The 27,619-nt window shown below is 41.4% G+C and overlaps 1 protein-coding gene across 7 annotated transcripts in view; it reads left to right on the top strand.

The window, feature by feature from the left end:
- Positions 1–27,619, top strand: part of trpm3 (transient receptor potential cation channel, subfamily M, member 3) — a 147,409-nt gene that overhangs the window by 106,330 nt on the left and 13,460 nt on the right. For 4 of the 7 annotated variants that reach the window (XM_051950770.1, XM_051950767.1, XM_051950771.1 and 1 more), the window contains exons 9-18: positions 1,785–1,857; positions 7,007–7,107; positions 7,445–7,579; positions 7,667–7,717; positions 11,859–11,999; positions 13,925–13,954; positions 16,380–16,672; positions 18,562–18,790; positions 24,272–24,439; positions 26,688–26,828. In XM_051950770.1, coding sequence (XP_051806730.1) covers positions 1,785–1,857; positions 7,007–7,107; positions 7,445–7,579; positions 7,667–7,717; positions 11,859–11,999; positions 13,925–13,954; positions 16,380–16,672; positions 18,562–18,790; positions 24,272–24,439; positions 26,688–26,828 — 1,362 coding nt within the window. Of the gene's footprint in view, positions 1–1,784; positions 1,858–7,006; positions 7,108–7,444; positions 7,580–7,666; positions 7,718–11,858; positions 12,000–13,924; positions 13,955–16,379; positions 16,673–18,561; positions 18,791–24,271; positions 24,476–26,687; positions 26,829–27,619 lie in introns of all 7 variants that reach the window. The other 3 variants (XM_051950768.1, XM_051950766.1, XM_022200857.2) reach the window with 1 other exon arrangement.

Below are 27,619 nucleotides of genomic sequence, written 5' to 3'. Positions count from 1 at the left end.
AAATGCTGGGTAGCTGCGCTCTTCCTCTTTGACCCATTTTCTCTTTGGTTGTCCATCTGGTTATTTCTCTAAGTGATCTTGTTAGAAGATCACAGCTTTGCATACATTTAGCTTGACCTTTTAAAGTCACCACGTTATGGCACAGACGGCTATGATCACTCTTTGAAAGAGACTCTCTGAAACACACAATCACTCAGTGACACACTTGGTTAGACCATAGTAATGTGTGTTCAACAGATGGCTCCCTAAATGTGTGTTAGTGTTTATTAGAGTGAAGACAAGGATGCATTCTAGCAAACAATAATCTAGCCACTGGCCACACTAATAAAACACACACAGACACACACTGTAACATAACATAACTCAAAAAAGTTGATGAAATTGCACACTGTGTCCCCACTCAAGAAGATCCTAATCGATACCTTCACGTCTCATTGCACTCCTGTTTCACCTGGAAATAGACCCGATGATTAGATGGGCATGTGAGCACCACATGCACAAAAGCAGACACACACATAACACACATTTCAATGCTGCCCTCATTAGTGATTGCTTTTGTAATTTTTAACACAGGTCTCAGGCTACATGATGTTTCACTGATCATATTCCTCTCAGGGAGGAGACAATATGTCCTCAGCATATGCTGTGCAGATGATGAATGAGCCAGCATCACAGCTACTGTAAATCATCAATGTGAACTGAATTATTTCTGTGCGTTTAGCCTGTGTGAAAAGAGAGCAATTTAAAGCGAAAACAAGGAGGGCTAGCCTGCAACGTTGCAGCATCGCTTCAAGGGAAGCAGCAGCAACAGTAGCAGCAACGCTTGCCTGCAGATTCCCAGAGCTCCTCGAAATGAAGCCATTTAGCAGGGCGAGATGGGAAGGGAGATGGGCTGCAGGGAGGGAGGTGGGAGGAGATGGATGGGTGGTTGTAAGGATTAGAGGGATGGCTCATCAGGCATTCAGAACACACATTCTCCCGTACACAGCTCCCACAAGGTGCCCTTCACATATGCACACACATGAGCACGTGTGCAGACACACACGTTAACCTCAGTGTGTAGGCGCGTGCACGTCATGTATGACTTCTAAATTCTTCGCAAAAAAGCTGCCCATTTCTCAGGTTTTCCTCTCATGTGACTTCTGCTTTCGTCCGTCGCGCAATCTCTCACAAGATATAAAATATGCAGCTAAGAGACCTGTCAGACTACACATGAGGAACTAAACAGGCCTTAGAGTAAAATGTTTCCTTAAAGCCTCATCCAAAAGCTGTTAGACACAGTAGAGAAGAGAACAGAATGGTCCACGGTCATGGAGAGCACCAGTAGTTCATATTCCTTTGATCTCTCTCTTTTGCCATGCATTTACTGTTCTCCTCCCTCCGACCCTCCCTCCTAGGAACAAGATGTATGTCATTTTGCAGTGTTCTCTGCACTAGAGACAAGACAGGACAGAAGAGAGTCTAGAAGGAGGATACAGTACAGTACATGAGAGCAATTCCTCTGTTCTTCTCTCTTTGCTCCGCTGTGCACCTAAGCTGCAGTGTTTTCAGTGAAGCAGTTTATTCCAGCAAATGAGAGCACTCCTACTCAGAATGCGACTCAATCTTTTTTAATGCTGTAAGCCTTGATACATTCACTCCAACAACAATAGAATGACTCAAGACTAAATTCACTTTCAAACAGTTTTGCTTGTGTAAAATAAAAAGGCTCACTCCTCACAGACACACTCACTTTTGAATCTTCATGTCTTTATGTCTGAGATCTTTTTCTCATTGTCTCTCAGATAACAGTTTTCCGGATGGGGTCGGAGGGTCATCAGGACATTGACCTTGCCATCCTCACTGCATTACTCAAAGGTGGGTGTGTGCATTTATGTGTGTGTGTGCGCTGTAGAATGAGTGTACAGTACGCGGCTTATATTTCACTGCAGCCCTCAAGGAATGTTGTTGTTTGGACGTTTCCATACATAAAAAGAGGATGTTGCTGTTTTAGAAAGTATTCCTCTCTCTGTCTCAGTTAAGGTATGCGTTCAAAGCAGACACGTTTTTATTTTCATGGTTCACAGCTCAGGAATTAAACAGACATGCAGGCTCGTTATTAACTCTCTTAAAGCTCCATTATGAGATTGTTAATCATCACAGGCTAAAAGACTCCAAAGCAGACCTGTGACATTGTCTTGATGTTATTAATGTTACATAGCTGCTTATTTAGCATAATAGATGGGCATTATCCTGAAGTCCTCTGTATGTATAGTTCAGGTCCAGCATGCAAACACTTCTAATACCACGTCAGATTTTGTATGGAGTAAACAAACAAACAAGTAAGCATTCAAGTGATTTCATTAGCTTTGGACATGGCTGCACTCGTTTTCATCCTGTCTGCTAAGTCATCTGAATGCTGGCTTGAGCTACATCTTTATTATTTAGATGTGAGAGTGGTATTGATTTACACATGTAGCTGGTAAATTATTCCTTTAATGTAAGACAGCTCCAGTTGCCTACCAGCTACAGCATTAAAGCTGTTTCAGGCAGAGTTCCAGTGTCTAACTTCGTATGCTAATATAAAACCAAGATAAAAATAACACCTGTAGAATCATCAATTAGCATGAACACAGCTGCTCATTAACTCTGTGACCAGAGACAAATAATTACAGGAAGACACTTGCCGTCCCCAGTGAATTATGAATTATAAAATGGGCCGTCTCTTTCGTGCCGTCTCTTTAGAAGAATATATTTCAGTTTAAGTTGTTAATTTTCTCATGAGGACAGTAACCGTTTTGTAGCATGGATTTAACATCTAAGCATAAGACTATCACTCCATGTGAGCTTTTTATTTTTCAGAACTATCCTAGTGAATGCTTTGTGACTCATGCTGAACAGTCCAGGCTAGAAGCAGCTCATCTGTATGTGTATCTTGAGGTTTACAGTCTCATCTTACTCAGCCATTCAAGGGAAACATTGTGTGTACAGGAAGAACAGTGAGCATTGTGCTTAGCAATTCAGAGTTTATGAATGACTGTCTAAGGAATTGTTTTTCAGAGATGAGCAAGCAGCAATTCCTTTCCTGGTTTCATTCCACGTATCAATGCACAACATACAGAATTATCAGTCAGCATGGCAGCAGTAGGACCCACAGCTGCAGCTGGCACAGCAAAAGATACAAGAGGATTTAGTAATGAGCCACATGATTAAAACCGTCCCTACTTCACATGCTGTAGGTAACTCATGTGATGCTAAAAAAAAGAGACATGAGACTTCTGACAGTGCTCTGTGATCTCTGCTAACAAGACAATAACACTTGTAAGGTACAAGGTGAACCCATTGCTGGTTCATAGTTTGTCCCTCTTCGTACTCAGCACTGTAGCTCAGGAACGCCCCACAAATCTTTCTGTTTTGAATATCCTCTAACCCAGTCATCGGTCCAAAGCAATTTTGACCATTTTTGAAAATGTTCAGGTCTTCATACCTGCCCATTTCTCCTCATTCTGACTCAGTCCCCATAACATTTTGACTCATTGATGAGCAGTTATGCAAAATCGTGCAATCCATAGACTGTAACAAATTCTTATGCATTTACCAATAAGCACAATGAATTGGATAAAACTGGGTTGCAAAATTGAAAATTTGTCAAGTGTAGACACAGCAATTAAACTACGCCTCTACTGTTCCCTCTCCTCTGCCCTGTTTCCCACTTCACTGTTTCCCATACCCACCCCTCTGCACACACTGGATTCGTGGATCCATATTTTCGATTGGTTATTCAGTAGCTTGTATTGATCACAGCTGCTCTCGCTTTTTCAAGGAGTACAGCCCACTGGAGTCTGCACACACACTTTTCTCACACTCACACACACATCTCTATATACGTGAACAGAGACGGCACAGGTTCTTTGTGTACAAGGAAACCGTGATTCCTATGGGACTGCTTAGCAATTCAGAGCCTATGATTGACTATCTGAGGAATTGCTCCTTAGAGAAAGATTGCAGTCCACACAGAGGGACGACAAGACCAAACTAGAGCAAAAAGGAACTATCAAATAATTTATGTGCAGTGAAGGTGCATGACCCAAGTGTCACACCCTTATTTTTATCCTCAGCCTCTAGCTTTATTGCCTTCGTTACATCTATATTTCTCACTCATATATTCTGTTGATACCATCTATTGATCCAAGCCCTCTTTTTTATTTTTTATATCATGTTTCACTCATTTCTCTCCATACTGTGATAGAAGCAGTGCTTAGATGAAGGTCTGAGGCTAAGAATTGAAATCAAAGAAAGAAAAATGGCTAAGTGGTTAAAAAGAAAGAGGAAATGAAAATTGAGCAAATTGAGATATTAGAGATAAAAACAGAGAAAAAAAGCGTGACAAAAGGTTTCATGGTCAGCAACATCAGGGTCATTTTAAATGCAAGACACATTCAACAACTAGGTGAATGAAGACGTTTAAGGCTTTTAGTGTAAGATGATTTCAGCTGCGTCCTGCCTGAGAGCTTTTAAAAACACCGGATTAGACTCCTTTGCACAAAGACCTAAGCTACTGCCTGAAGCTCAACAAAACACAGAAGAGTGAGGAATTCGCAGCGTGGAGTGCAAGAGTAAGAAACAAAGACTGTAAGCGATGACTGTGAGCCTGTGTGAGAGGGAATACGAGAGGTGGGATAAGACAGAGCAGGAAGGAAGCAGCAGCTACAGACACACGGTGGAAGAGAGCGCAGTTTGGAGTAATTGATGGTCTGCTGTCTGCAGTAGTCAATATCCTCAGGAGTGGGTACATGAAGTGAGTTGGCTTCAGTTCAACCTCCCTGAAGGCACGCAGAATACAGTCACAGGCCTCTTTGATAAAGCAGGACCACCCTGCCTTTTAATACACATATCTCCAGTAAAGCGCTTATTAGTGGCCGCTGCATCTTATTAGTGCGACGGTGCCTGAACTCCCACCATTAAGCTCCACTAATTTTGTGCAGACCTTTAAGTAGGAAACACAGCACTGTGGTGAGCATATTAAAGTGACAGCCTCTTATTTACACACAGAGGATTCTTATTGTACTTTCTCTTATTGTGGATTATTTAATTGATTCCTTATTTTTCTCATTCCTCCTCATTGCAGTATTCTTGTAAATTATTATTGTCATCAACAGTAGACGGTGGTTAGAACTGACAACAACTGCAATAGTCTGTTACATACTGAGGGTGAAAGATTTAAATGCTAGAAGTGCTTTTTGTAACATATTACAAAGAAGCTGTTTCACATCGGGATATGCAGATCAGTTGTAAATAGTGAAGTTTATTTTAGAATTAATTACTTACACTCTCTTTCTGTGAGTAAAAGTGGGAGGAAAATTTTCAGAAAATGTGTCATTATTATTGTTATTTAGTGTATTGTTGTCTTCCTACATTTGTGAGGTCTTTCCTAAAAGTATTTTAAAGACCTCCATCTGGTGGCATTGTTAATACGTCCATCTGGTCTTTTTAATATGCTCGAAGACACACGAGTCAAATAAACAATCAATAGCTGACCATTTCCACTGTGAAACTGCAGAATACCAATGACACTCTCAGAAGCATGGATTCAGACTTCTGGTATTTCGTATGACTCGGACATGAATTACTCCAATGCTACAACCCGCCATTGTGTAGCCTAGTGCAGTGTTGCTCTTCTGGTTTGTCAGCATTCTCTTTTGTGTTTTTCTTCATTTTTTTGATATGCAAACTCATCAGATTAGATGCATCATTTCCAAGTCTTTCCGGGTAACTTGTGGCACTGCCTTTGCAGTCTTGAAAGGGTCGCAGATGAGCCGGTGTGCTGAGCTGCAGTGAGTGGGGTCAATGGGTGGAAACATAAGTAGGGATGTATTAGATCTGCACATTCTGAAGGAAGCAACAGTGTAGCGTTACGTCAACACCACTTAAAGGCAGAAACTATTTTTAAGGAGTAAAACTTCTAAATATACAACTTTGATATACAGAAATGAGTTTTTATTGGTTTGATCAATGACTGGAGAGGGACATTAAATTAAGATGCATGGAAATGTGTTGATTGGGTAAATTTTCTTTTCCTTTTATTTTTGGTATTTCTGCATTTGTTCTGTAATGCACAGGTGGCAGGGCACAGAAAACAAAAGGGAAGAGAGTGAGAGAGGAAATGATGGGGAACAAATGTCCTTGGATAGAAACAAACCACACTGTGATTTTAGTATACAGTATTCATCTCAGTCACTCGGCCCCCAGAACACCTATCAAGGGTTTTATTAAAAAAATCTTTGACTTGTTTTTACAAGCTGTGAATTTCTCACCAGATTTCCATCTGCCAACCTGTCCTTTACCAAACAGCAATGAGACGCAGCAGAGCTGTCAGTGATCAGAGAAGCAACTTTATTTCCCAGTGTCACCCAGTACTTTTCTTTCTTTGTGCTTTTGTCTCCGATTCAATAAATGTTTTTATTTTCTTGTTTTGGTAGATTTTTTTTTTGTCTTGTCTTATACTGGAACTCTTTTTCCTCTTCTTCTAAATTGCATTCCAGATATGCTGATATTACTGGAGGACCAGAGTTCTCTGAATGATTCTCACAGACAGAAAATCGAGGGAACATTGTTGTTGTCCATATTTTATGTAGGGAGGCTTAAATAATGTGATGCATCAAAGAACAAAGACTAAGCTGTCGTTCCCCACTGCAAAGACATCTTCTTTTCGACAGACACGCATAGCAGTCACAGCCAAAGGCAGCAGCAGAGCAGACAGGGTGACACAGATTGTCAGTAGAGCGCTGATCCACGGAGCCTGAAGTTAGATGAAGCTGCTGCTTGATGAAGTATTGCCATCCACTGCAGTAAAGGAACTGACCGTCATTAGCCGATGCAATCCCTCTACAATGCAGTACAGAAGCCAGCAAAAGCTGAACATTAAACAATAAATACAATTTTGAATTAATGAAGTGTTACAAAATGGAAATTCTCTATAGCTGTCTCACAGTTAATCTAAATTTTTACTCTAATTTTCAACCCATAGGTGCCAATGCTTCAGCTCCGGACCAGCTGAGTTTGGCTCTAGCATGGAACAGAGTGGACATCGCACGCAGTCAGATCTTCATCTACGGACAGCAGTGGCCTGTAGGAAGCATATACAAGACAAACAGCAATATACACACTGTCATTTAATTGCATTCCCAGCTTGTTTATTCTTGCTGTCTTTTCACTGATATCATGAACTGCACTCCTTGAAACAGTCTTTTAGCCCAAGATTGTTTTGCCACTGTGCCTCATTGAATTGTGAAGTTACTAGCAAATTATATTATTGGTAACAATAATATCAGATGTAGCATACAAAAACACTGCTCAGCGTGCTTTGAATGAAAGGGAAACTATTAGAAAGACATTCCATGCATTTTTTGTGCAGGTTCTGGTAAATTCTGTGTATTTAATGCCTTCTTTTTTCTATGTGCCTTAGGTTGGTTCCCTGGAGCAGGCGATGCTGGATGCCTTAGTTCTGGACAGAGTGGACTTTGTCAAGCTGCTGATTGAAAATGGAGTCAGCATGCACCGTTTTCTCACGCTTTCCAGACTGGAGGAGCTCTACAACACGGTAATAACAAGCGTACACGCAGTGGTGACAACATGGATTTTTCTAAATGCCTGCCGTATAATTTTTTTTCTTTCCTTTTTCCAACAGCGACACGGACCATCGAACACGCTGTACCACCTCGTCAGAGATGTCAAAAAGGTATGACCATCAAAGCCGTCCCTTTAGCTCTGTGGCTGTTTGGACACACTCTATGGGAATGTTATTTATTAAAGGAGACACGTTTGACTACATAGAGTTTCAGTTGCTTTTTTTTTTCTGTGGTGTGTGCTGTTATTCTGTTTGCATCGATTTGTGTATCTACATTTTGGTAGCCCTAGTTGCTGGTGACTGCAAATAGAGGCCGGCTTTTCTCTTTCAGCTGGAGTTGCGCGCTGCAGTGGCTATGTTAGAGCTATGCACGACTCTCATCCCTTTCATGACTTTTCAGCAATTTACTCTGTTCTTTCTCTAAGGCACACACCAGCATGGTAAACAAACACTACATGTATTAAATATTGCTTTATACACAGAACTGGAATTCGAGCAAAGTGAGGCCACAGTGGAACTGCTGTGAGGCTGATGAAGAAGAACTCAGTAGACCCACAACCCAGTCTCTATTTGTATTATTAACACCGTTGTTTAGTGTGGTCTCTTTTACACACAGTATTGGTGGATTCTCTTAATAGTGGTACTGCACAATCCCTGAAAAGAAGCACGACTGTGTTATTTTTGTGCTGAGACGATGAACTTGTGTAATCGTCTCTCATTTTAGGGCGTGGCTGCACAAAATTTCAACACATTGTAGTGTTCGTTAAATTTTGTTACACATCTCCTCTAGCACTTTGATGATTACCGATAATAAAAGACAACAACTTGGATTTTACATTCATCACATGTCCGTGCTCCAATTAGCAGTGATCCCACTGTTGAGAGATGATGGAGAGGTCAGCAACATCACCATTAGTATCGAGAGGTGTTCATTAATTAGCATGTTGCTGATTACAGTAATGCTACGTGATCCTCTGAGAGTCATTGAACAAGCTCTAATCATCCCTCCTTTACCTCCTTCCTGTCTTTAAAACACAACTTTGATCTCATGTTGGTGTAGAAAGAATATGCAGCCTCCAATACATGACATTTCGCTACGCCATCTCACTAACATGCCGAACACACAGCGCAGTGCATGGCATAATGTTACCATCTTCTTTTTGCAGAGCTGTATGTCGTTACAGTAGTGTAGCAGAGCGTCTGTGTGTCCTTGTTGTATCATGGTATGATGCTAATTAGATCTAACTGCTATCCCTCAGGTAGAGTCTTCATGTCATCTCTGTTTCCTTTCTTTCTCATCATTCTCTGTAGTTTGTTGGACCATATTGTCAGCATTTGGCAGTTATTGTTTTGATTCAAATCACAGGTGTTGTGTGGGAAGGGTCAACGTTGGTTTGCTTTCATATTTAATCTGGTTCGGGCAATAGATTGTATCAAAGCAGAATCAAGAAACAGGAGAAATGCAGGGACTGACTCGTGAAATGCAGCTGCCAAAGCAGAAACTCCAGTAAATAGTTTAATAGTATAGTATAGCAAATGAACAATGCAGCTTTGTCACCACAGGCTGGTAGCAATACAACTTGAGCCTTGAGTCTCGCATATCAGGGGATGAGAAGGAAGAAGGTTTTGTGATCAAAAGATGGTTTTACCTCTAATTTTGCTTGAGAGAACAGGAATCAGCATGAATATTTAGGTAGTTTATTAGAACTACAGGTCATCAGCTAACATTAAACTGAATTGAGAAATAGGGACCTTGTCTACATTACATTAAACATTTTCAGACAGCTTGCTGGAGTTTTGGCAAAAAATAGCCCTAAACAATTACAAGTTGTCTAAACTATAGTGGTGAGTGCCTGGGCTGTGATCTGTAGAGGCAGAGAAGAGAATGTAAAGGGTTTTTCCAGTAGAGCAGCTTCCTCATTTGTAAGTCAGCTAGGACCCTGAATTTACCAGCTATACTGGAAAATTTAAAACTGCGGCATTTTAAGCTCTCAGGGTGTTTTCACACAGGGTGTAAATAAAAAGTTATTAGCTTGAGCTTCAGCAGCACAGGGACCGACCACTGACTGCTGCATATCTATCTGTATTTGCACAGTCAGCAACATATACATAGAAACTAGAGAACAAAATGTACAGTCTTGTGAAAGTATGTGGAAACTGTTAACTTTTTCGGCACATTTGGACAAGGAAATATTTGATCCTTCTTGCCTGTGAAAGAAACAGAAGGAGCCTGTCTCATTTAAACCTCTGACATCTACAATCTGGTGTTTTCACTTTTCAAGTGTGTGGTGTCATCATGCCAAGATCTAAAGAACTCTCTAAGGCCTGCAGAAAAATGGTTGTAGAATTTTCTAAGAACATCAAAATTTCATCTAAGAATTTGCAGTCTTCTTTCAGGTGTTAGTGTCACAGTGCATGTGTTCACAATCAGAAAGTGATTGCTCCCATTTGACCTGCCTGGGAGGCCTGATCTTTTGTAATGAAACTGAACACTAGAGCAAAATTCCAGTTTGTCCATGAATGTGAGATCAGACCTTTTCGAATAATGCACTCTGGATGGAGAATTCAAAGATAGAGCTGTTTGACCACAGTAACCGCAGACAGCTTTTAAGGGGAATAGCTTCACACTAACTGTGAAACATGTCATAGGTTCAGCTTATGAATACTGCATCTTATCAAAGGGTGTTTGAAGATACTGTGAGGCCATTTGTCCAAGAGTTCAAGTTAAACTGGAAGTGGACCACTCAACAGGTTAAGGATCTTAAGTACATGAGCAAATCCACAAAGAAATCACTCAAAAAGAAGAAACTGTGGAAAGGTTATGGCTTGCCCTACTTAAAACCTAGATTTGAATAGCATTGAAATGTTGTAGGTGGATTTGAAATGGGCAGCACATGCCAAAAAAAAAATGTAATAAATAAATAAACCCGCTCAAACATATTGCAACTGATTTTGCGAGGAAGAGTGGTTAAAAATTTCAATAAGCCAATACTGGAGACAGGTAGCTTATTATGCAAAACACCCACATGAGAGTATTTTTTCTGAAAATTGCAATGATAGCTTCTGAGACCACAGAAGAACATCACTTGTATTGATGTTTTTTTTCAGTAAGTGATTAACGAAGGCAAGTTCACCTTCATTAATCGGCACTGTTTCAAAGGGGATCAGACATTTTCTTGCCCAGATATGTCAAAAAAAGCCAACGATATCCATGTGATGTACTTATTTTTTCACATGACTGTATGAAGGGCAGTATCCATCCAATAGTGGTGAGCAGGGATCCCATATTTGATTGTAGAAAAGTGGAGATGGTATCAGGGTGAGTGAAAAGAGATGCCAGGTAACTGGTGTATCTCAAAGGAACAGCAGGGGCCAGAATAATGCCTACAGGGTCGGGAGTTGATGCTGAGGCCATGAGGAAGAGCAGCGACTGTCGACATGCTTATAGTCCTCACATGAAAGAACTCCTGTTTCAATAATGATCCTCCCCTCCAGCGTTAATAGCTGTCTGTCTATCTTTCCATGCTATTGCCACTCTCTTCCAGGCTAATGACTCATTTCCACTTTCTTTCCCTTTTCCTTCTCTTCAAGACTGCAGTGAACCTCACTGAAAAGATCTCATTATTTCCCTTAATGCAAATTGTGACAAATCATTCAATTTTTTACATCTTTTGTAATTGTCCTCAGACATTACTCTAATTCATACGGCACCTGAGATTTCACTCCCTCCTCATTTTTTAGCTTCTTTATTGAATTTAAGTGAAGATGTTACAGTTCACAGATTTAAAAAAATCACGGACTGGAAAGCGTTAGGGAGTACTACTGGACCTCAAATTATCACGTATTGTTTTATGGTTCATCCAAGGTTTTAGTGGAACCTGGAGAAATAGCCTCGAGTTTCTACCTTTAAACAAAAAGACAAACTGATCCACAGTCTGGTTGAGATAAAGAGACTGGAAAAGAGATCTGGCCTGAGAGTTTCTGTGTATCTCATTTCCCCTGCTCTTGCTTATCGTGCGGTTTACTCACTGACATTGTGTGCTCTTTCCAAGCGAGAATATCCAGGGTTCAGTTGGATCTACTTCAAGGTGAATCCGATAATCACGTTTTTCTTTCATAGCCAAAAACAGTTTGATATGGATTTTGTGAAGTGAGTGTGTAAGACTGTGTGACTTGTCCTGTACTCTTGTTTTCCTTCCTTTGTTAATCGCTTGCTGTGGATTGTTGCCTGGTAACACTGTCTGGTTTTTAGGGAAACCTGCCCCCGGACTACCGCATCAGCCTCATCGACATCGGACTGGTCATCGAATACCTCATGGGCGGGGCGTATCGGTGTAACTACACCAGGAAGAGGTTCAGAACTCTGTACCATAACCTCTTTGGACCTAAGAGGGTGAGCAAATGACTCCTTCCTTCATTAGCATCCTGTCATTTAATCAATTCCACCGCCAATGTCATTAATCGAAGTAACAGTGTCAGTGAAATGAGCCTCATGATCAAATTTGGTCGGTTAGGGCAAGATGAATAATATTAGCAAACTATATTCTAATAATAAAATGCTAATCAGGGATGGTGCACTCAAGGGTAAAATCCTCTTTGCTGATGCAAGTAGTTAATTAGCATGCACATATAAATGTTGGTGATTGTGACATGTCAATGAGCAGGAAGTACATGGGCCCTTAATGTGCAGTGTGCTCCAGGTGTAGTGCTTTATTTTTGGAGCAAGGGTAGCACAGAATTTAACAATTTACTGTTTATGTAGTGATTTTGAGACTTGAAGTAGATTATAATGCTTCCTTTTTTAGATGATATATTTTTTAACTGTAGTTGCAGTACAGAAATATTTTGAGAATAGTAAGACCAAAAATTTATTTATTTCTTACCGTTTTTTTGCCACAATGCCAGCAAAACCTGGGTTTCAAAGTGCTTAATAGCTAGAAAAAGTAAAGAAAAAAATCAATATCCAGAATCTATAGTGTGTACACCTAAAGTAGCCAGGTCAAGTTGCTGTCATTAAAGCTGCAGCTGCTACCTAGTGTCTCAGGGATAGGATATAAGTTCACATAGCTGCATATACTAAATGAAAAACTCGAGTACGAACACAGCATGTTCAGAAAAACATGATGTTGAGAAAGTCGTGTTCTTTCGATTGTAGGGCATTCACTCAGTCAACACAACCTGTAATTTCGTGCAGTTAAGGTGCTGTTCATCAGCAGAGGTCAAACATAAGAGTCCTACTTTCTCTTTTATTCATTCTCACATCAAGTAGAGTGGCGTCATAACACAGGCCATCGCAAGCTTGGTGCAACAAATCATCCGTCTGTAGCCGCAGCTCTTCATCATGAGCTGTGATGATCCTGAGAATTTGTACACTTCATTACAACTCATACAGAAACTCATCTCACTGATTAGTACGCTCAGCCAAAGTGGAGGAGGCGATCTCTGAAATCATGCTACAGTGTTTGGTGGATGTGTGTTTTCCACCACACGTGCCGCACATTACATGATAGATGCTCATGTGCTGTTGTTCTGATGCATAATTCTCTCGTTCTGCCTCAATAACTCACTTGTCGCCACAGGTGTAATGAAAATAGAGTTGTGTCTGAAACAGCATATTTCCGCTTGATGATGCACTACGTTTGACTGTGTGTGTGTGTGTGTGTGTGCGCTGCACGCGCGTGCGCCTGTTTATCTCATTGTACGAGATGGCATGGTAGCAACAAAGCAGCTGGAAAGGCGCAGATAACACACAAGCAAAGAAAACAGGACAGAGACAGAGCAAAGAGGAAAAATGAGAGAGAGGCAGGGAACGGGAGTCAGTTCCAGTTTAACTGTGATTTTCTAGATGAACTGAATGCGCGATCAAACACTCGTGTGCATGCACGCACAAACACATGTTAAGTAAGAACAAAGCCTTGAAATAGATGTAGATATCAAAATCCCCACAGGAAACCTGGGTTATTTTTACCAACTCAGATGATGGCTCATGAATGCATAATTCATACGTGCCCCGCTTTAATACAGATACACAGTACTGTACCAAATGCACAGAAACACTCTGCTTTAATACATACAAGCATGCATTTGTAAGAGATTATTGCCATATGTATAGTAGACTGTCAGTCACTCCAGCACTACATGCTATCACTTTGTGTTGTTTTGCTTTTGAAGAAATTCATTGATTTCCTGTTTTAAACTATATTTCTGGGCTCGTGTGAGCGAAGTTTGTGCTGTGTTGTAGCTATACAGTCAATTGCACTATAAAATATATTTGACAAGATCCTGTTCTCTGTGTTTATGTTTTTGTTGCTTTTCCAGCCCAAGGCCTTAAAGCTGCTGGGGATGGAGGTGAGTGTTGATCTCCTCAAGGCTGTTTTTCAATCACTCCTTCACTGTTCCTCTCCCTCGTCCCTCCAGTTCTCCCACTTGTAGCTTGTGTTGAGTCTATCGTCGGTGTGCAATCTGTTCAGGAAAATTGCAGGTCAGTGTTTGCTGTGGGCCTCACAGTCTTTGAAAAGAAGACTTTGAGGTGTATTTAATTTATTTTGCTGGCAATCTGAATACACGTCAGCTCAAGACTTGCTGTCAAGCAGTTATCTAAACAAAACAAAGTTATTTTCAGTTTTCCTTTTTTTTCCCTGCTATTTATGAATTCAAAGACCACATCAAAGCTTATTGCTCCAGACACTTTAAATCTGCATATCTCTCCTAACACATTTCGCAGCAGTTAAGTTATATTTAAATAAATAGGTAATGACTGACCAAACAGCATTACATAATATGTGGTGTATACTCACATGCATTCATGGCATACACACCATGAAGAATCCACAGCATTAAGCTTTTATCACAGCATGTGTCTCACGGGGATTCGTGAAACTGTCACGTAAGTTTTAGTTTCGGTTTCGTGCGCACCAACACGATTTCGTCATGTTTTTCGTGCCGCTCACCACGAAATGCGCACCAATGTATTTTAAACGGCGGACTTTTCGTGCCACTCAGAACGTATTTCAAAAGAATGTGTATATTATATTTTTAATGTAAAACCGTGGCGAATCCAACGCTATATTTTGCATGACATCGTCCCTAAACATAACCCTAACCATAACCCTAACCATAACCTAACCATAAGCCGGTGGTACACTTACCAATTTGCATAGGAATTTCAAGAATGTCCGGCGGCCGGTGGCCGCAAACGCGATCACACAAGCAGTATACGCCGATGGACAGCTTAGATCGTCATGAATCCGCCGGTATAAACCACTTTCAGATGTGATTACCACAGCGAAAAACATTTCGTGGTGAGCGGCACGAAAAACATGACGAAATCGTGTTGGTGCGCAACTAAAACTTACGTGACAGTTTCACGAATCCCTGTGAGACCGGGTTGTCATATCTAACATGCATGGCCGTCCGATCCTTTCTGTGTCTGTCTGTTTGAAATCCATCCCCCTGTGCATCAGTGTGTGTTCTGTCTTCTTTTTGTCTGTTGAAATGAACTTATTTGCCTTAATGCTTTGCTCCCATTTTCTAAAGCAATTTATCATTCAATCAGTGTGGCAACCTGTCAGTTACATTAAATTTACTGCTGTTATCTACTGTTACCGTAGACAACTGCAATTACTGAAGATTTACATTCATGATGCTACAGTGTCTGTAAAATCACAAACGTACTCTTTTATAAATGTAAATGAAATATAAATGAGCATCGATGTCTAGAATGAGTGAATAATTTACAGCTGTACCATCATGTTTCCTTGTCCAGATAATCTCTCTCAAAGTAACAGTGCACTCAAAACAAATTTTTCAGATTGAAAGAATTGACCAACTGTCAGTAGTCCTCAGCAGCTAAATGTGAAATTATTGGATATCAATGCAGCCTTGCTGAGATGCTATTTAGAGGCTAACTCATAGCATGTATCTCTCCAGAGACAGAAAAATTATATGAAAAGATATCAAAAAGAAGCAGGACATCAGTGTCCTCTAAAGTGCTTTGTGTCCTCTTGAATCTCGCTTTTCCACTGCATTTGAACACTTTTTATGATTAAAGTATGAACTCCTAAAATGACTGGTGATCAGTTTAGATGTGTATATCAGGCGTAAACTAACCGTGACGTCACCCGTTGGTTTCAACGCCGAGAAAATGAAGCCCGGATTTTGCTACTTCCTGGTCGCCGTTTTGGATTTTTTGGAGCCAGTGACTTAAAAAGCGTCATCAAACAGACTGGACCGGAGAGCAACTAGGGGCAGGATTGGCTGAGGACTCTCTTATCCCGCCCACGTTTTACCGCAGAGGCTTCTGTTGCTGTCCATCAAGTATAGCCACGTCCCCTGGCTCCGCCAACTTTAACGATTTATTTAAAATTCAGTATTGATTTATTTTAAGATTGGCCACCTGATCTCTCATTTTGACCATGAAAACTAACGGGAAAAAAATCCTGAGCTGTAGAAAATCAGTCTATCAAATTGTATTTTCTCCAAAAATGAATTGGGCTCTATGGAGAAAAAGCTTCTTGGAGCCAACCCTAGCGGACGGCGTGATATTGCAAGTTTTTGACACTTCCGGGTTGGCTTCAATTCTGGAGCCAGATGCTACGTCCACTATATATACAGTCTATGGTGTATATCCATAAGGAGCCCAGGATCAGCCTGAAATGTTCACACATTGTTGTCTGAAACTACAGCAAAGAATATAGTCTGAAAAATCCCTAGAAGAGTACTTGCATAAATCTCTGTCTCCTCTCTCCACTCACTTGTTATGGATCTATATCAGGATGACATGCCGATCCGCAGAGGCCGCCAGAAGACGACACGCAAACGCGAGGAAGAGGTGGACATAGATTTGGATGACCCAGAAATCAACCACTTCCCTTTCCCCTTCCACGAGCTGATGGTGTGGGCCGTGCTCATGAAACGTCAGAAAATGGCGCTGTTCTTTTGGCAGCATGGCGAGGAGGCGATGGCCAAGGCCTTGGTGGCGTGTAAGCTCTGTAAGGCCATGGCTCACGAAGCGTCCGAGAACGACATGGTGGACGACATCTCCCAAGAACTGAACCACAACTCCAGGTGGGTGACAAAAATTACACACTCTCTCTTTTTATTCTTGCTCTTGTGCTAGGATTTTCCGATCTTGTGTGACGTATGCATGATTTATACTGTAGTTCTGAGCAGGACTGGAAACACGGAAACATCTCTGCACTAAATGATTGCTGAAAAGTTGAGATGGGAGCCGCGACTCTCCAGTATGTGGAGGCAGAGGCACACACACAAGCATACCAACATGCCTTCTTCCCTGCAAACTAGCCTGTTTCAGATGACTCCAGGCTCTCATGGGACATAGGTGACATACATACAGAACTCCAACAACATGCATCATTGTTAGTCAAGGATATGCATTTGAGACTAAGGTAATGCTTGATATGAAAATGTTGGCTACGGAAATAACTGTTAATTAAGGGGGAAGATTTTAGATACTACAAATGAAGCACAGCCACACCAACCTCAGCACTCACACAAACACAGTTTCAAAGGATAGCCTTAGAGCTGGCATATTTTGAGTTGTGCTTTCCACAGAGAATTTGGCTGGCTTCCTTCGAAGAGCTCATTTAACTACATACAGTTTTATACTTTCATGCAATCTTTACATAATTTGTGGTTGTGGTGTTTGCGAATGTCTTTGTGCGTGTGTGTCTCTGTGTGTGTTGTATTAACTCAAGGGATGATGTGAGCTTGTGTTATTTGTGATATGTGTGCATATATATATATATATATATATATACACTGACAGTCATTAAAAACTTTGAGACCATATTTTTCAACATAATTTTTATTTTGAAGCCCGAAACTGGATTTTCTTCATATGAATCATTTGTTTAGCATATTGGCATACAGAAACAAAAATCTAAAGTTTAAAGAATGATTTCAAAATAAAGAATTTCACAAAAGAAAACAGCACCTGCCAAACACAGTCACAACAGTCAATACCGAGTATGGCCTCCATTTGCTTCGATGCAGGCAGCAATCCGTCGGCGCATGCTTTGGACCAGGCTTCTGATTGTGGGTTGGGAACAGCCCATACAAGTAGAATTCTGCGTACATTTCTACCTCAAAGTTTCTATTGACTGTCAGTATATATATATACATTATGTGGGAGCCTTTGCTTTTCAAGGGACTTGCAAAGACGTGGTGTAAAAACTGTTGCAGTGTTTACCTTTTATATAAGAATGCATACACGAGTTATTTGAAAAGTAGCTCATAAAACAGAGAAAGTGTTGAACTGTGTCGTGTGCTGTGCATCTATGACATTGTAAGCCCTTGTTTTTTAAATCCCCCCAAGCTCTGGCAGTGTTAGTGCCTTGTTGTACTCATTAAACTACACAGAACTGATTGCTTTTCAGTGCAGGGTGAAATATTGCGCTGCATGTTTGTGAGTGAGTGTGAGTGTCTGTGAAGGTAGACATGCACGCACACTCTGGCTGAACAAAGGCTGAAACTTGATCCAAGAGTACTGATTTATGTGTTTATTGTCTGGAAGAGGCCATATTAAAATGATGGAGTAAGGGGCGGTGGTTTATGCTTGTTTTCCATTTTGAATATTTGACAGTTTGCTGTTTAGTTTATAGATGTGTTTGTGTTGGCCATATTACATTCTCATATGTCCACATCAATATCATGCTTCCTATTAGACCCATAACTCTACAACTCTGAAATCCTGACACAGCATTTTGTGCTCAGTATGCTCATTCAAATAAATGATAATAAATAACAAGCGTTTCACATCCCAGTGTGTGAGTGCACAAGTGTTTATATGCAAATCCAATCTCTCGCAGGGTTTTGCCCAGATGGTTCGTAATGTCTTGACCAGTTTAATTACTTCCTCAAATTTTGACAAAGCATATTACTGCCTCTGTTTATGATTCTTTGTGCTTGTGTATGTCCTGCTTTTATTTTCCCAGAGAGTTTGGTCAGCTGGCAGTGGAGCTCCTGGACCAGTCCTATAAACAGGACGAGCAGATGGCCATGAAGCTGCTGACATACGAGCTGAAGAACTGGAGCAACGCCACCTGCCTGCAGCTGGCTGTAGCGGCCAAACACCGAGACTTCATTGCTCACACCTGCAGTCAGATGCTGCTGACCGATATGTGGATGGGTCGCCTGCGCATGCGCAAGAACTCAGGCCTGAAGGTAGCATAAGTGGGGCAGATGTTTGGGCAAACCTGTGGGTAAACAAAAATATACTTACATCAGATATCATGTCTGTGCTCTTCGCTGTAACTTGAAACTTTGGTGTTAGAGAGAGGTAGTTGTCTTGGAGTGCTTGAATCCCCCTGAGGCTGCATCGAAAAGTAATGAGAAACCCTCTCACATCCCTGAGAAACTGCCATGGAGGTGGCCCAGATCACTCCTGAGGATCTGCCAAGTGGCTTGCAGAGAGGTGGAGAGTTGTTGGACAAGACAACAATCAGCTGTGGTGTGTGAAACTACAGGGATGTGAAGGAGAAAGAAGTGCTGATTATCTTTTTGAAGAAAACCAAAAAACCTCTAAGTAGCTTTGGGTATGACATGCCTTGATTGGAAGTCGAGTCTTCCTGGTATGACTAGATTAAAAATACGTACTTGCATGTAATGTATTGACTTGTACATTGTCTGGTCAGTAGAAACACAATTAGTACAGAAATACCAAAAAGACTATCACTCTCCCTGACACATGTTCACCAGGGAACAAGTTTATTTTTCTTCTGTAAAATGTAAAATCTGCACAAATCTTTTTCTCAATTCCAAACTTTTAAATAACAATTATCAACCTCAAACGTCCACATCAACCAGTTTCCAAATTAGAAATAATGTTTTGTAATGTAGGCAATCAGTGCAATAGTTAGGTCCTAAAACCACACAAGTGAAAAAAATGAACTTAATCCAAAAGGTTCTGTTGATGAAGAACTACAAGATAAAGTGTGCAGCACACTACTGTGACCGTGATGACTCATTCTCCAGGGTTTAGGAACTGTGCACTGGACTGTGAAAAGTAGACAGGTCACTACTGAGAGTAAAAACACTACATTACCCACACCCACCTCCTGATGGAGTAAAGTCAGCTTGTTCACAATTCCATAATTTAAGACGTAGATTTGCCTTCTCTGCAGTCTGTTCTATTTAATAACAGAAAGCTATTCAATATGTGAAGATCCTCTGGGTGTTTTTGCCTAAAGAGACAGCATAAATGCATGGAAACAGTTCAGTAAAATAAAGAGACTGCTTGTTATAGCAGATTCATTATTTGGTTGGATTTATATTGGTGAAATAAGGTAATTAATGATGCTGTAAAATCTGACAAGTCAGTTTTGCTTGTCATGGTGAGGAGTGTGTTTTGCAATAGTATTTTTGGAGAGACAGCGTGCTGAGTGTCTTGGAAAGGTGACCCTCATAGTTGAACTTCTGCCACAGCTTAATTAGAAAGCCTACAAAGCATTCTCTTAACTCAGAGGGGACAGAAGAACTGACCTTAATTACTAAAAAAAAAGAATCTAAATTGTGTCCTATAAATTTTACATTGATGCTCATGTAGTGAGCGTCCCTTTGAAGCAAAAGGAGAGGCTTCGGTTAACACTGGTGGTTGATATTTGCTCATGTGGGTCTCTCAGACTTCTGGTGGTGGGGTGATAGGAGGCAGCTGCTCAAATCAGAGGTTAGAGATATTTATAATGAAGAGTTGCCCTGGGATTTGCTGAAGGCTAGGATCGCACTCATTCATACACCGAGTGCAGCAGGATGATGGGTCTGGCTGGCTTGCTTCTTAGAGCAGGGCAGACTGCAAGTGCTTTAAGTATGGTTTGGCCTTTGTAGTGGGGAGCGAGAGAGTGAGTGGCTGAGGCAAAATCACCAGAGCAGAAAGAAAGAAAAGAAACCACAAGTGGAATAAACAAGATTCGTTGCCCCCAGGAGTTCATGATACACACAAAATAACGTTGTCAAAGTGTTGTCAAAATAATATGTGTGCACATTTCTGAGCTGCTATAGTTGCAACAGCTGTCAGCTTGGACCCAACAGTCTAACTCACGTCAGAATCTTCCTACTGGAGGCTACAAACGGGCCGTGATTTGTAAAGATGACTACGTTACTTTCTTCAGTCAATAAGTCTGACATAGTATTGACGTCTGTGCCTTCGACCCCTCAGTACGACTGATGACAAGAAGAGCAGAGACATCACTTTCTGTGGTGTGGTTATAAAAACACAATAATCCACCCACTCCTTTATATCAACCCAGCCCTTTTTTATTGGTTTCAAATAGGTCTTAAAGTTTCCATTATCTCTGAATGTCCCTCAGCTTTACAGTTTGCACACAGCTATATCCGTTGGGCATACAAATAATGCTAATTGTGACGCTAACCATTTTAGATGCACAATTTGCTACACAGAAATCAGAGAATTGTTGGCCCAACTTAGATGAATTGTTTTAATTGGTAACTCGAAATTAAATTAATTTTATCCAAATTCAATGAACAAGTAATATTTATGCTATTGGTTTCACTTAGATGTACTTAAACTATTTTATTTCTTTGAAATGAGCATTAATGCCACTTAATTTTTAGAAAATTCTACAAGTTTCCAACTTTTCCACTTTTCCACTTTACCAAAAAATTTAAAATGTAGAACACAAATTTGACATTAGACATGCTGTTTTTTCCCTTCACTCTTTAATCCTACTTGAAGAAAAAGGAGGTTCAGTTGCAGCAGAAAAATCTGAAGAAACAGGAATGTCAGAGGCATAACGCTAAACTTTATGTTTACACTTTTGCTGAAATTTGATCAGCACTCAGTGTAATGAACTGCTTTCTCCAAAGCAGAAAAATAAATCATATTTGTGTAAAAAATTGCTTTACTTCTATGGAGTTAGAACAGTCTCATAATTCACAAATGCACACAGAAGAATTCACAAATGTAAACTGCAATCCACAAATGCACACAGAAGAATTCACACATGTGAACTGGGGTTCACAAATGTAAACTGCAATCCACAAATAAATTAAGAAAGTTCACAAATGTATTTCTGCATTCACAAACTGCTTTCGTGTGTGAATCTTTTTTGAGACTGCTCTGCCGTCAGCTCGATCCACAAATGCATTTTTTTCAACACGGAAGTTTCTGTAGCCAATCAGATGTCTCCCTCCTTTCAGCCAATCACAAAAACTCACCCCACGTGGGGGTGGGTGTACTGTTCAGCCAATCATATGAACGCGTCCGCACAGCGTTATACTTGACCGTGTCATTGGGCTGAAGAGTGAAGTTTCAGATGTGATTACCACAGCGGATAATATAAACACATTTGTCCGACAAACAACAAATATTCATCCATCCGTTCTCTATACACGGCTTCAACACACACAGCGCGACTCACATTTCCGGGTTCATTATTACACACACAAAAAAAGATTCCACAAAAAACGGCCATAATCCAACCTTGGACATCCAGATGACACAAGCCAGTAAACTATTTTGTCCAAAACATGTCTTGAAGTCGGTATATAATCCACGAATCGGTCGTTTTAAAGGAAATGCACCTCGCGATGCGCGTCCAATATTCCCTGTATTTCTTGTCATATTTTTTTATTTGTACAGAGAAAGGATAGATGGATATTCATTGTTTGTCGGACAAGTGTGTTTATATTACCCGCTGTGGTAATCACATCTGAAAGTGGTTTATACCGGCGGATTCATGAGAATCTAAGCTTTCCATTGGCGTATAATGTTTATATATTCGCGTTTGCAGTCTTCGGACATTCTTTAAATTCCTATGCAAATTAGTAAGTGTACCGCCGGCGGTACACTGAAGTTTAACGGGTTAAAAATGCTCGAGTTTGCGCTGCAAACTCCCAGCGCAAACTATATACTCCCAGTCCCGCTTGACTTCTCGCTCAGCTTTTGCCTCCAGCATAAGCCCCGGCCACAAAAAACGTCACAATGTTTGTAAACAAATAAAGGGTCTATTGTCCCCATCAGACGCCATGGTCTCTCCGACTGGCAGCTTTACTCTTCAGCCCAATGACACGGTCAAGTATAACGCTGTGCGGACGCGTTCATATGATTGGCTGAACAGTACACCCACCCCCACGTGGGGTGAGTTTTTGTGATTGGCTGAAAGGAGGGAGACATCTGATTGGCTACAGAAACTTCCGTGTTGAAAAAAATGCATTTGTGGATCGAGCTGACGGCAGAGCAGTCTCAAAAAAGATTCACACACGAAAGCAGTTTGTGAATGCAGAAATACATTTGTGAACTTTCTTAATTTATTTGTGGATTGCAGTTTACATTTGTGAACCCCAGTTCACATGTGTGAATTCTTCTGTGTGCATTTGTGGATTGCAGTTTACATTTGTGAATTCTTCTGTGTGCATTTGTGAATTATGAGACTGTTCTAACTCCATATACTTCAGCTACACATCAAATAAACTAGTAGAAGTAATCACTGGGTTCTCATTTTGTCAGATGCTGAGGGTGCATGAAGACACTTTTGTTCATTCTTGCAGCCAACAGCAGAACATTTGGTGTGCTTTGCTCGTGGCTGAGACGTTTTAGATTTGGCACAAGCAGCTCTAGAGAGTAAATAAATGTGTCGGATTGTGAAACAGATGCTTTTTCTGAATGGCTCACCAGTCAAGCAGCAGGCAGTGAGGAAGAAGGATTATATAAAGTTTGAGCCAGACGACTATTAGTTCCTCAGATGGTATGTATCAGTCTGGGAGGCCTTGTTAAGGCTTGAAGAATGGCAGAACAAACATTTGCACATCTTAAAAGATTTTACTTTATACCTCCAAATTTATAACAACCACAAAACCCAGAAAAAAAGGACTTTCATCTTACAAAACCTTTACAGAGAAGCTGAAATCAGTTTTCACTGTGTAATGAAACTGGAGATGGAGAATTACCACATAAGTTATGATCAAAAGTTTGACTGTTACTCAGGGAGGATGGCAAGAATTTGTAAAAGTGCTGACACAACACTGGGTCAGAAGTGCAGAATGACGTATATCTTAATTTGCAGTCTTTGCAATTTGCTAATTACATTATTTAAATTTGCCATTGTTCAGCCCTACCTTGGGGACAGTCATCATTGCAATAAAAAACAGCTAAAATGTTGCTGTTAAATTAGAGACAGCTGCTGCGAGAGATAAGTAGACACTCGATTGTGCTGCTCTCCATCTTCTTTTCTTTCCCTTGTTCTTCACCTTCCCCCTGTGGTTACAGCCTCTCTTACTTAGTGCTTCCTGTCTTGTTTGACTGTTATGTATCTGAAGTGTTTACAGCATGCGTGTCTCCTCTATCTCCTGTGAGTGTATGTCCCTCTCATCCATCGCAGCGCACCGTATCCTTGCTGCCTGTCTGGACTAATGCTTTTATAATTGACTTCCACAATGAGAACCCTCGCCCGAGCTGTCGTAAATACCAAAGCTTTGTCATTCAGCTGTTCATGAGGATGCGTTTTGTGAGTTTCACATGTGCGTGTTACGACAGTTTATGAAGGCTGGTTTGTTCCAGACTCCCTGTGCCCTAATTTCCACAGCGGTGCTCATGGAGCTGTACATCCTGATCACATCTGCGATTTGTCTCTTTCGACTCTCCTGCCTAACTTTCCTCCACCTCCGCTTTCTCTCTCCCACTTTAACCAGGTGATTTTAGGGCTGCTTCTGCCGCCGTCCATCCTGAGCCTGGAATTCAAGAACAAGGATGAGATGTCCTACATGCCCCAGGATCAGGAGGCCTACCTGCAGGAGAAGGAGGAGGAGGAGCCTGAGAAACCAGTCAAGGAGAAGGAGGAGGAAGACATGGAGTTCACAGTAAGATCTTACTGTGAGACGCAGTACAACTCCGTGGTGAGAGAACCCACCTCAGCCCCGCATCTCAGAACCTATACACATATTCAGACAATACACACACGCTTTGTAAAGATTCTAAAACTGACCACAGATTCTGTGTCTTTTCTAAATATCTCTTGTGGACCAGTTTAAAGCGATGCTGTAGCTGCCCACAATGAGATGTTGCACACACATATGCACACAGTTCTCTACACACACATACTTGTTTCTCTATTCCGGCCAACTGGACCCTTCCAGCCAAATCGGCCTTTCCTGTTTCTCGTTGTCCCAGCAAAGACATGGTTGTGGAGTTGTAGCGTCTCAGTCTGTCGCCGCTTGTGGGTTCCCTCGTGTATGTTTCTCCCTCCATCTTTCTCCTCTTCTCTTTCTCTCTCTGCCTCCCGCTTTCCCCTACCCCTCTCGTTCTCTGCCCAGCTCTCTCTTTTCGCTTCTTTTGCTTTCGATCTTTTGTTTTGCAAACCCCCCCCCCCCCAGCTCTCTCTCTCTTTCTCCCTTTTTCTCCAAGCTCAGGTCTGATTGAGGTACAGTACTGTGTGCTAGCCGATTGCTGCCCCTCACTCTCTCCCATCAGTGATGGCTTGCTGCAGCATACCACTCAGCATGCCGACTGCTGAGCATGGGAGGCCCAGGCTTTTGCATTATATAACCATGTCCGCCTGCTGCTGCAGAGCTTAAATCATGCAGAGTCTGAGCACCTTCTCCCAGCTCACAGTGGAAGAGTTGGTCCATCTGCATAGACACGGATGTACAGCAGGATTAGGACTCGTTCCATTTCGATCCAGTCAATTCTGGTGATGACGCAAAGATCCAGCTTGTGTGTTTAAAGAAAGACTTAAATTTGATGAAGCAGTTTTAATACACAACCTAGATCTGTGGATGTCCCATGAAGTGATTGAACTGAAGTTGAACGCCTTTCAGCACCACTGTACATACTCTCCATCTGCATTAAGCACAGCCAGCAAGCCAGCGTGAACGTTCACAAAAACGGGCTATTTTACACCTGCAGTCCTTGAGGTGCTCTGGTGTTGAACAAAGAACGCTGCCGACAGAGGATGCATTTGCAATGAGCCCTTTCCCTATTGCCTTGGCTTCTGACTGTACAAATGCACCTTCAGATACTTATGAATCACACCAAGATTCATACAGCTATACACAGTGTGCTACACCACAGAGGGAGATTGTATTGTCCTATCCTGAGATGCTTTAGATAAACCACACTGTAATGAATGAAAGAGCTTGTGTGATAGCTTGTGTCCACTTGCTGATCGGATAATGTGCATGTTCAGTGCAGTAAAGGCATGGTGTGATTTACACACTGGCATCTGAATCTGTTCATCCTGAAGGCCCTGTCTGTGTGTGCCTTGGACAAAACTGTGGCTGTATATGTGTCACATATTTGGAAAATTCCTCCAATACTTACCAGTAGTGACTTCTCCCTTGATTTCTTGCTGATTTCGTAGCAGTGGTTTTTATCACTATTGTACCTGTTCAAAGGCCTTGGGACTTAGATGAACTCCCCATTGCATATTTATAATATTTTTACCAGCTTTTAAACATTTATCTTTGCCCAGGTCTACGATACTTCTGGACTTACAATACAATTCCATAAATGACCTCCCTCAGCGATCTGGTGTTGCTTTGACATCAAGACCATGACCCATAAAAACAGTGGGCTCTGAACCCTCTCTCATGGATAAGGAAATGTGTCACAGATTGGAATGAGATATCTATGTCTTATCTTTATCCTTTCCTTTTCTCTGTCTTCTTCCTGTCATTATCTTGTCTCTCTTCTGCCTCCTAATTGTTGTCTGAGACACAATCCATGAGTGTCCGTGTCTGCGTCATACTGTGTTCCCAGCCTTCACCCAAACTCCACCTCAAACACACATCTCACATTTTGGAATGATGGCATTGCCTGTGCTTGCTTCTTTGATTATTGTATTTAAAACTGTGCTGTAGCCCGTAATGTAACCCTCTCCCCCTTCTCCTTTTTTTTCTCCTTATTTCTCTGTTATTCGACTGTTCTCATCCCACCTCCTCCCTTCCAAATAATTGTCTTCATCTCAATCCTCTCTCTGCATCCCCCCGACTCCTCCTCCCACGCCTTTCCAATCCGTCACACTTCCCTCTTCCCACACTCTCCTCCCTTTATCCCTCGCACCTTTTGCTCTTTCCTCCCTCGTTCCATGTGGGTTTTGCGTTCGCCCAGGCGATGCTTGGTAAGGTAACCACAGAGACGTCCAGAAAGAAGGATGTTGAGGAGGTTCAGAACCGCCACCGCCTTATCCCCATGGGACGCAAGATATACGAGTTCTACAACGCTCCAATTGTCAAGTTCTGGTTCCATACGGTCAGTGTCGGCTTCAGAAACACCACCTACGTACTTGGTTTCCTGTTGGCTCTGTCGTTGCTTATTGTATTCCTGCAACAGCATCAATTGCTGGTTCCCTGCCGTTTGCTTCTACTTTCACACTGCCTCCATTGTCATTAACCTCCTGTTCCACCCTGTCATTACCCAGCTTTACTGGGGTGGGAAAGTTAACTGTGAAGGAGATGGGGAGAATGATGGAGGCAGCTTGGTGAGAAAAGTACAGGGCAGTGAGGGAGGGAAAAGAATCAGACAAGGAGGGTTTGTTTTGGCAGTGTAAACACACACCAGAACCTCTGAGTCATGGCATATTGCCACTGGATTAACTAATGCGATAAGTAAATATGATTTAAAGTTTCTCTTCAGTGTTTACATGTACGGGAAAGTGAATGTTTCCTATGAGTGTCTTTGCATCTTTCTATACAGCGCGGTACATAGATTCTGTGTTTGGTAGAGTGTCTGCCTACAAGCATCTGTGTAACATGATACAAGCTGATCTTCAGTCTTTCATACCCTCCTTCTTGTGTTTTTTCAATTTGCCTGCATGGTAAAAACATCTCGTTTTCACCTGCAGAGATTTCACTGTTTATTTATGCTGAGAAAATATTTTCATTATGCTTTGTTCCATCTCTTCTCTGGCTATTTACTCCCCTCGACTTCTCCTTTCTGCCCATCAGGTTACAGAAAAATATTCTACGGCGCATTTCAATAATTGCACTCATACTGCAGATGCTCGGTTGGAGTCAAAACATGGTCCTCAGCTCATTATACTG

This window comes from Acanthochromis polyacanthus, chromosome 7, assembly GCF_021347895.1.
Source record: "Acanthochromis polyacanthus isolate Apoly-LR-REF ecotype Palm Island chromosome 7, KAUST_Apoly_ChrSc, whole genome shotgun sequence".
NCBI lineage: Eukaryota > Metazoa > Chordata > Actinopteri > Pomacentridae > Acanthochromis > Acanthochromis polyacanthus.
Note: the sequence above shows the minus strand (reverse complement) of the source record. Positions and strands in the feature narration are given on the sequence as shown.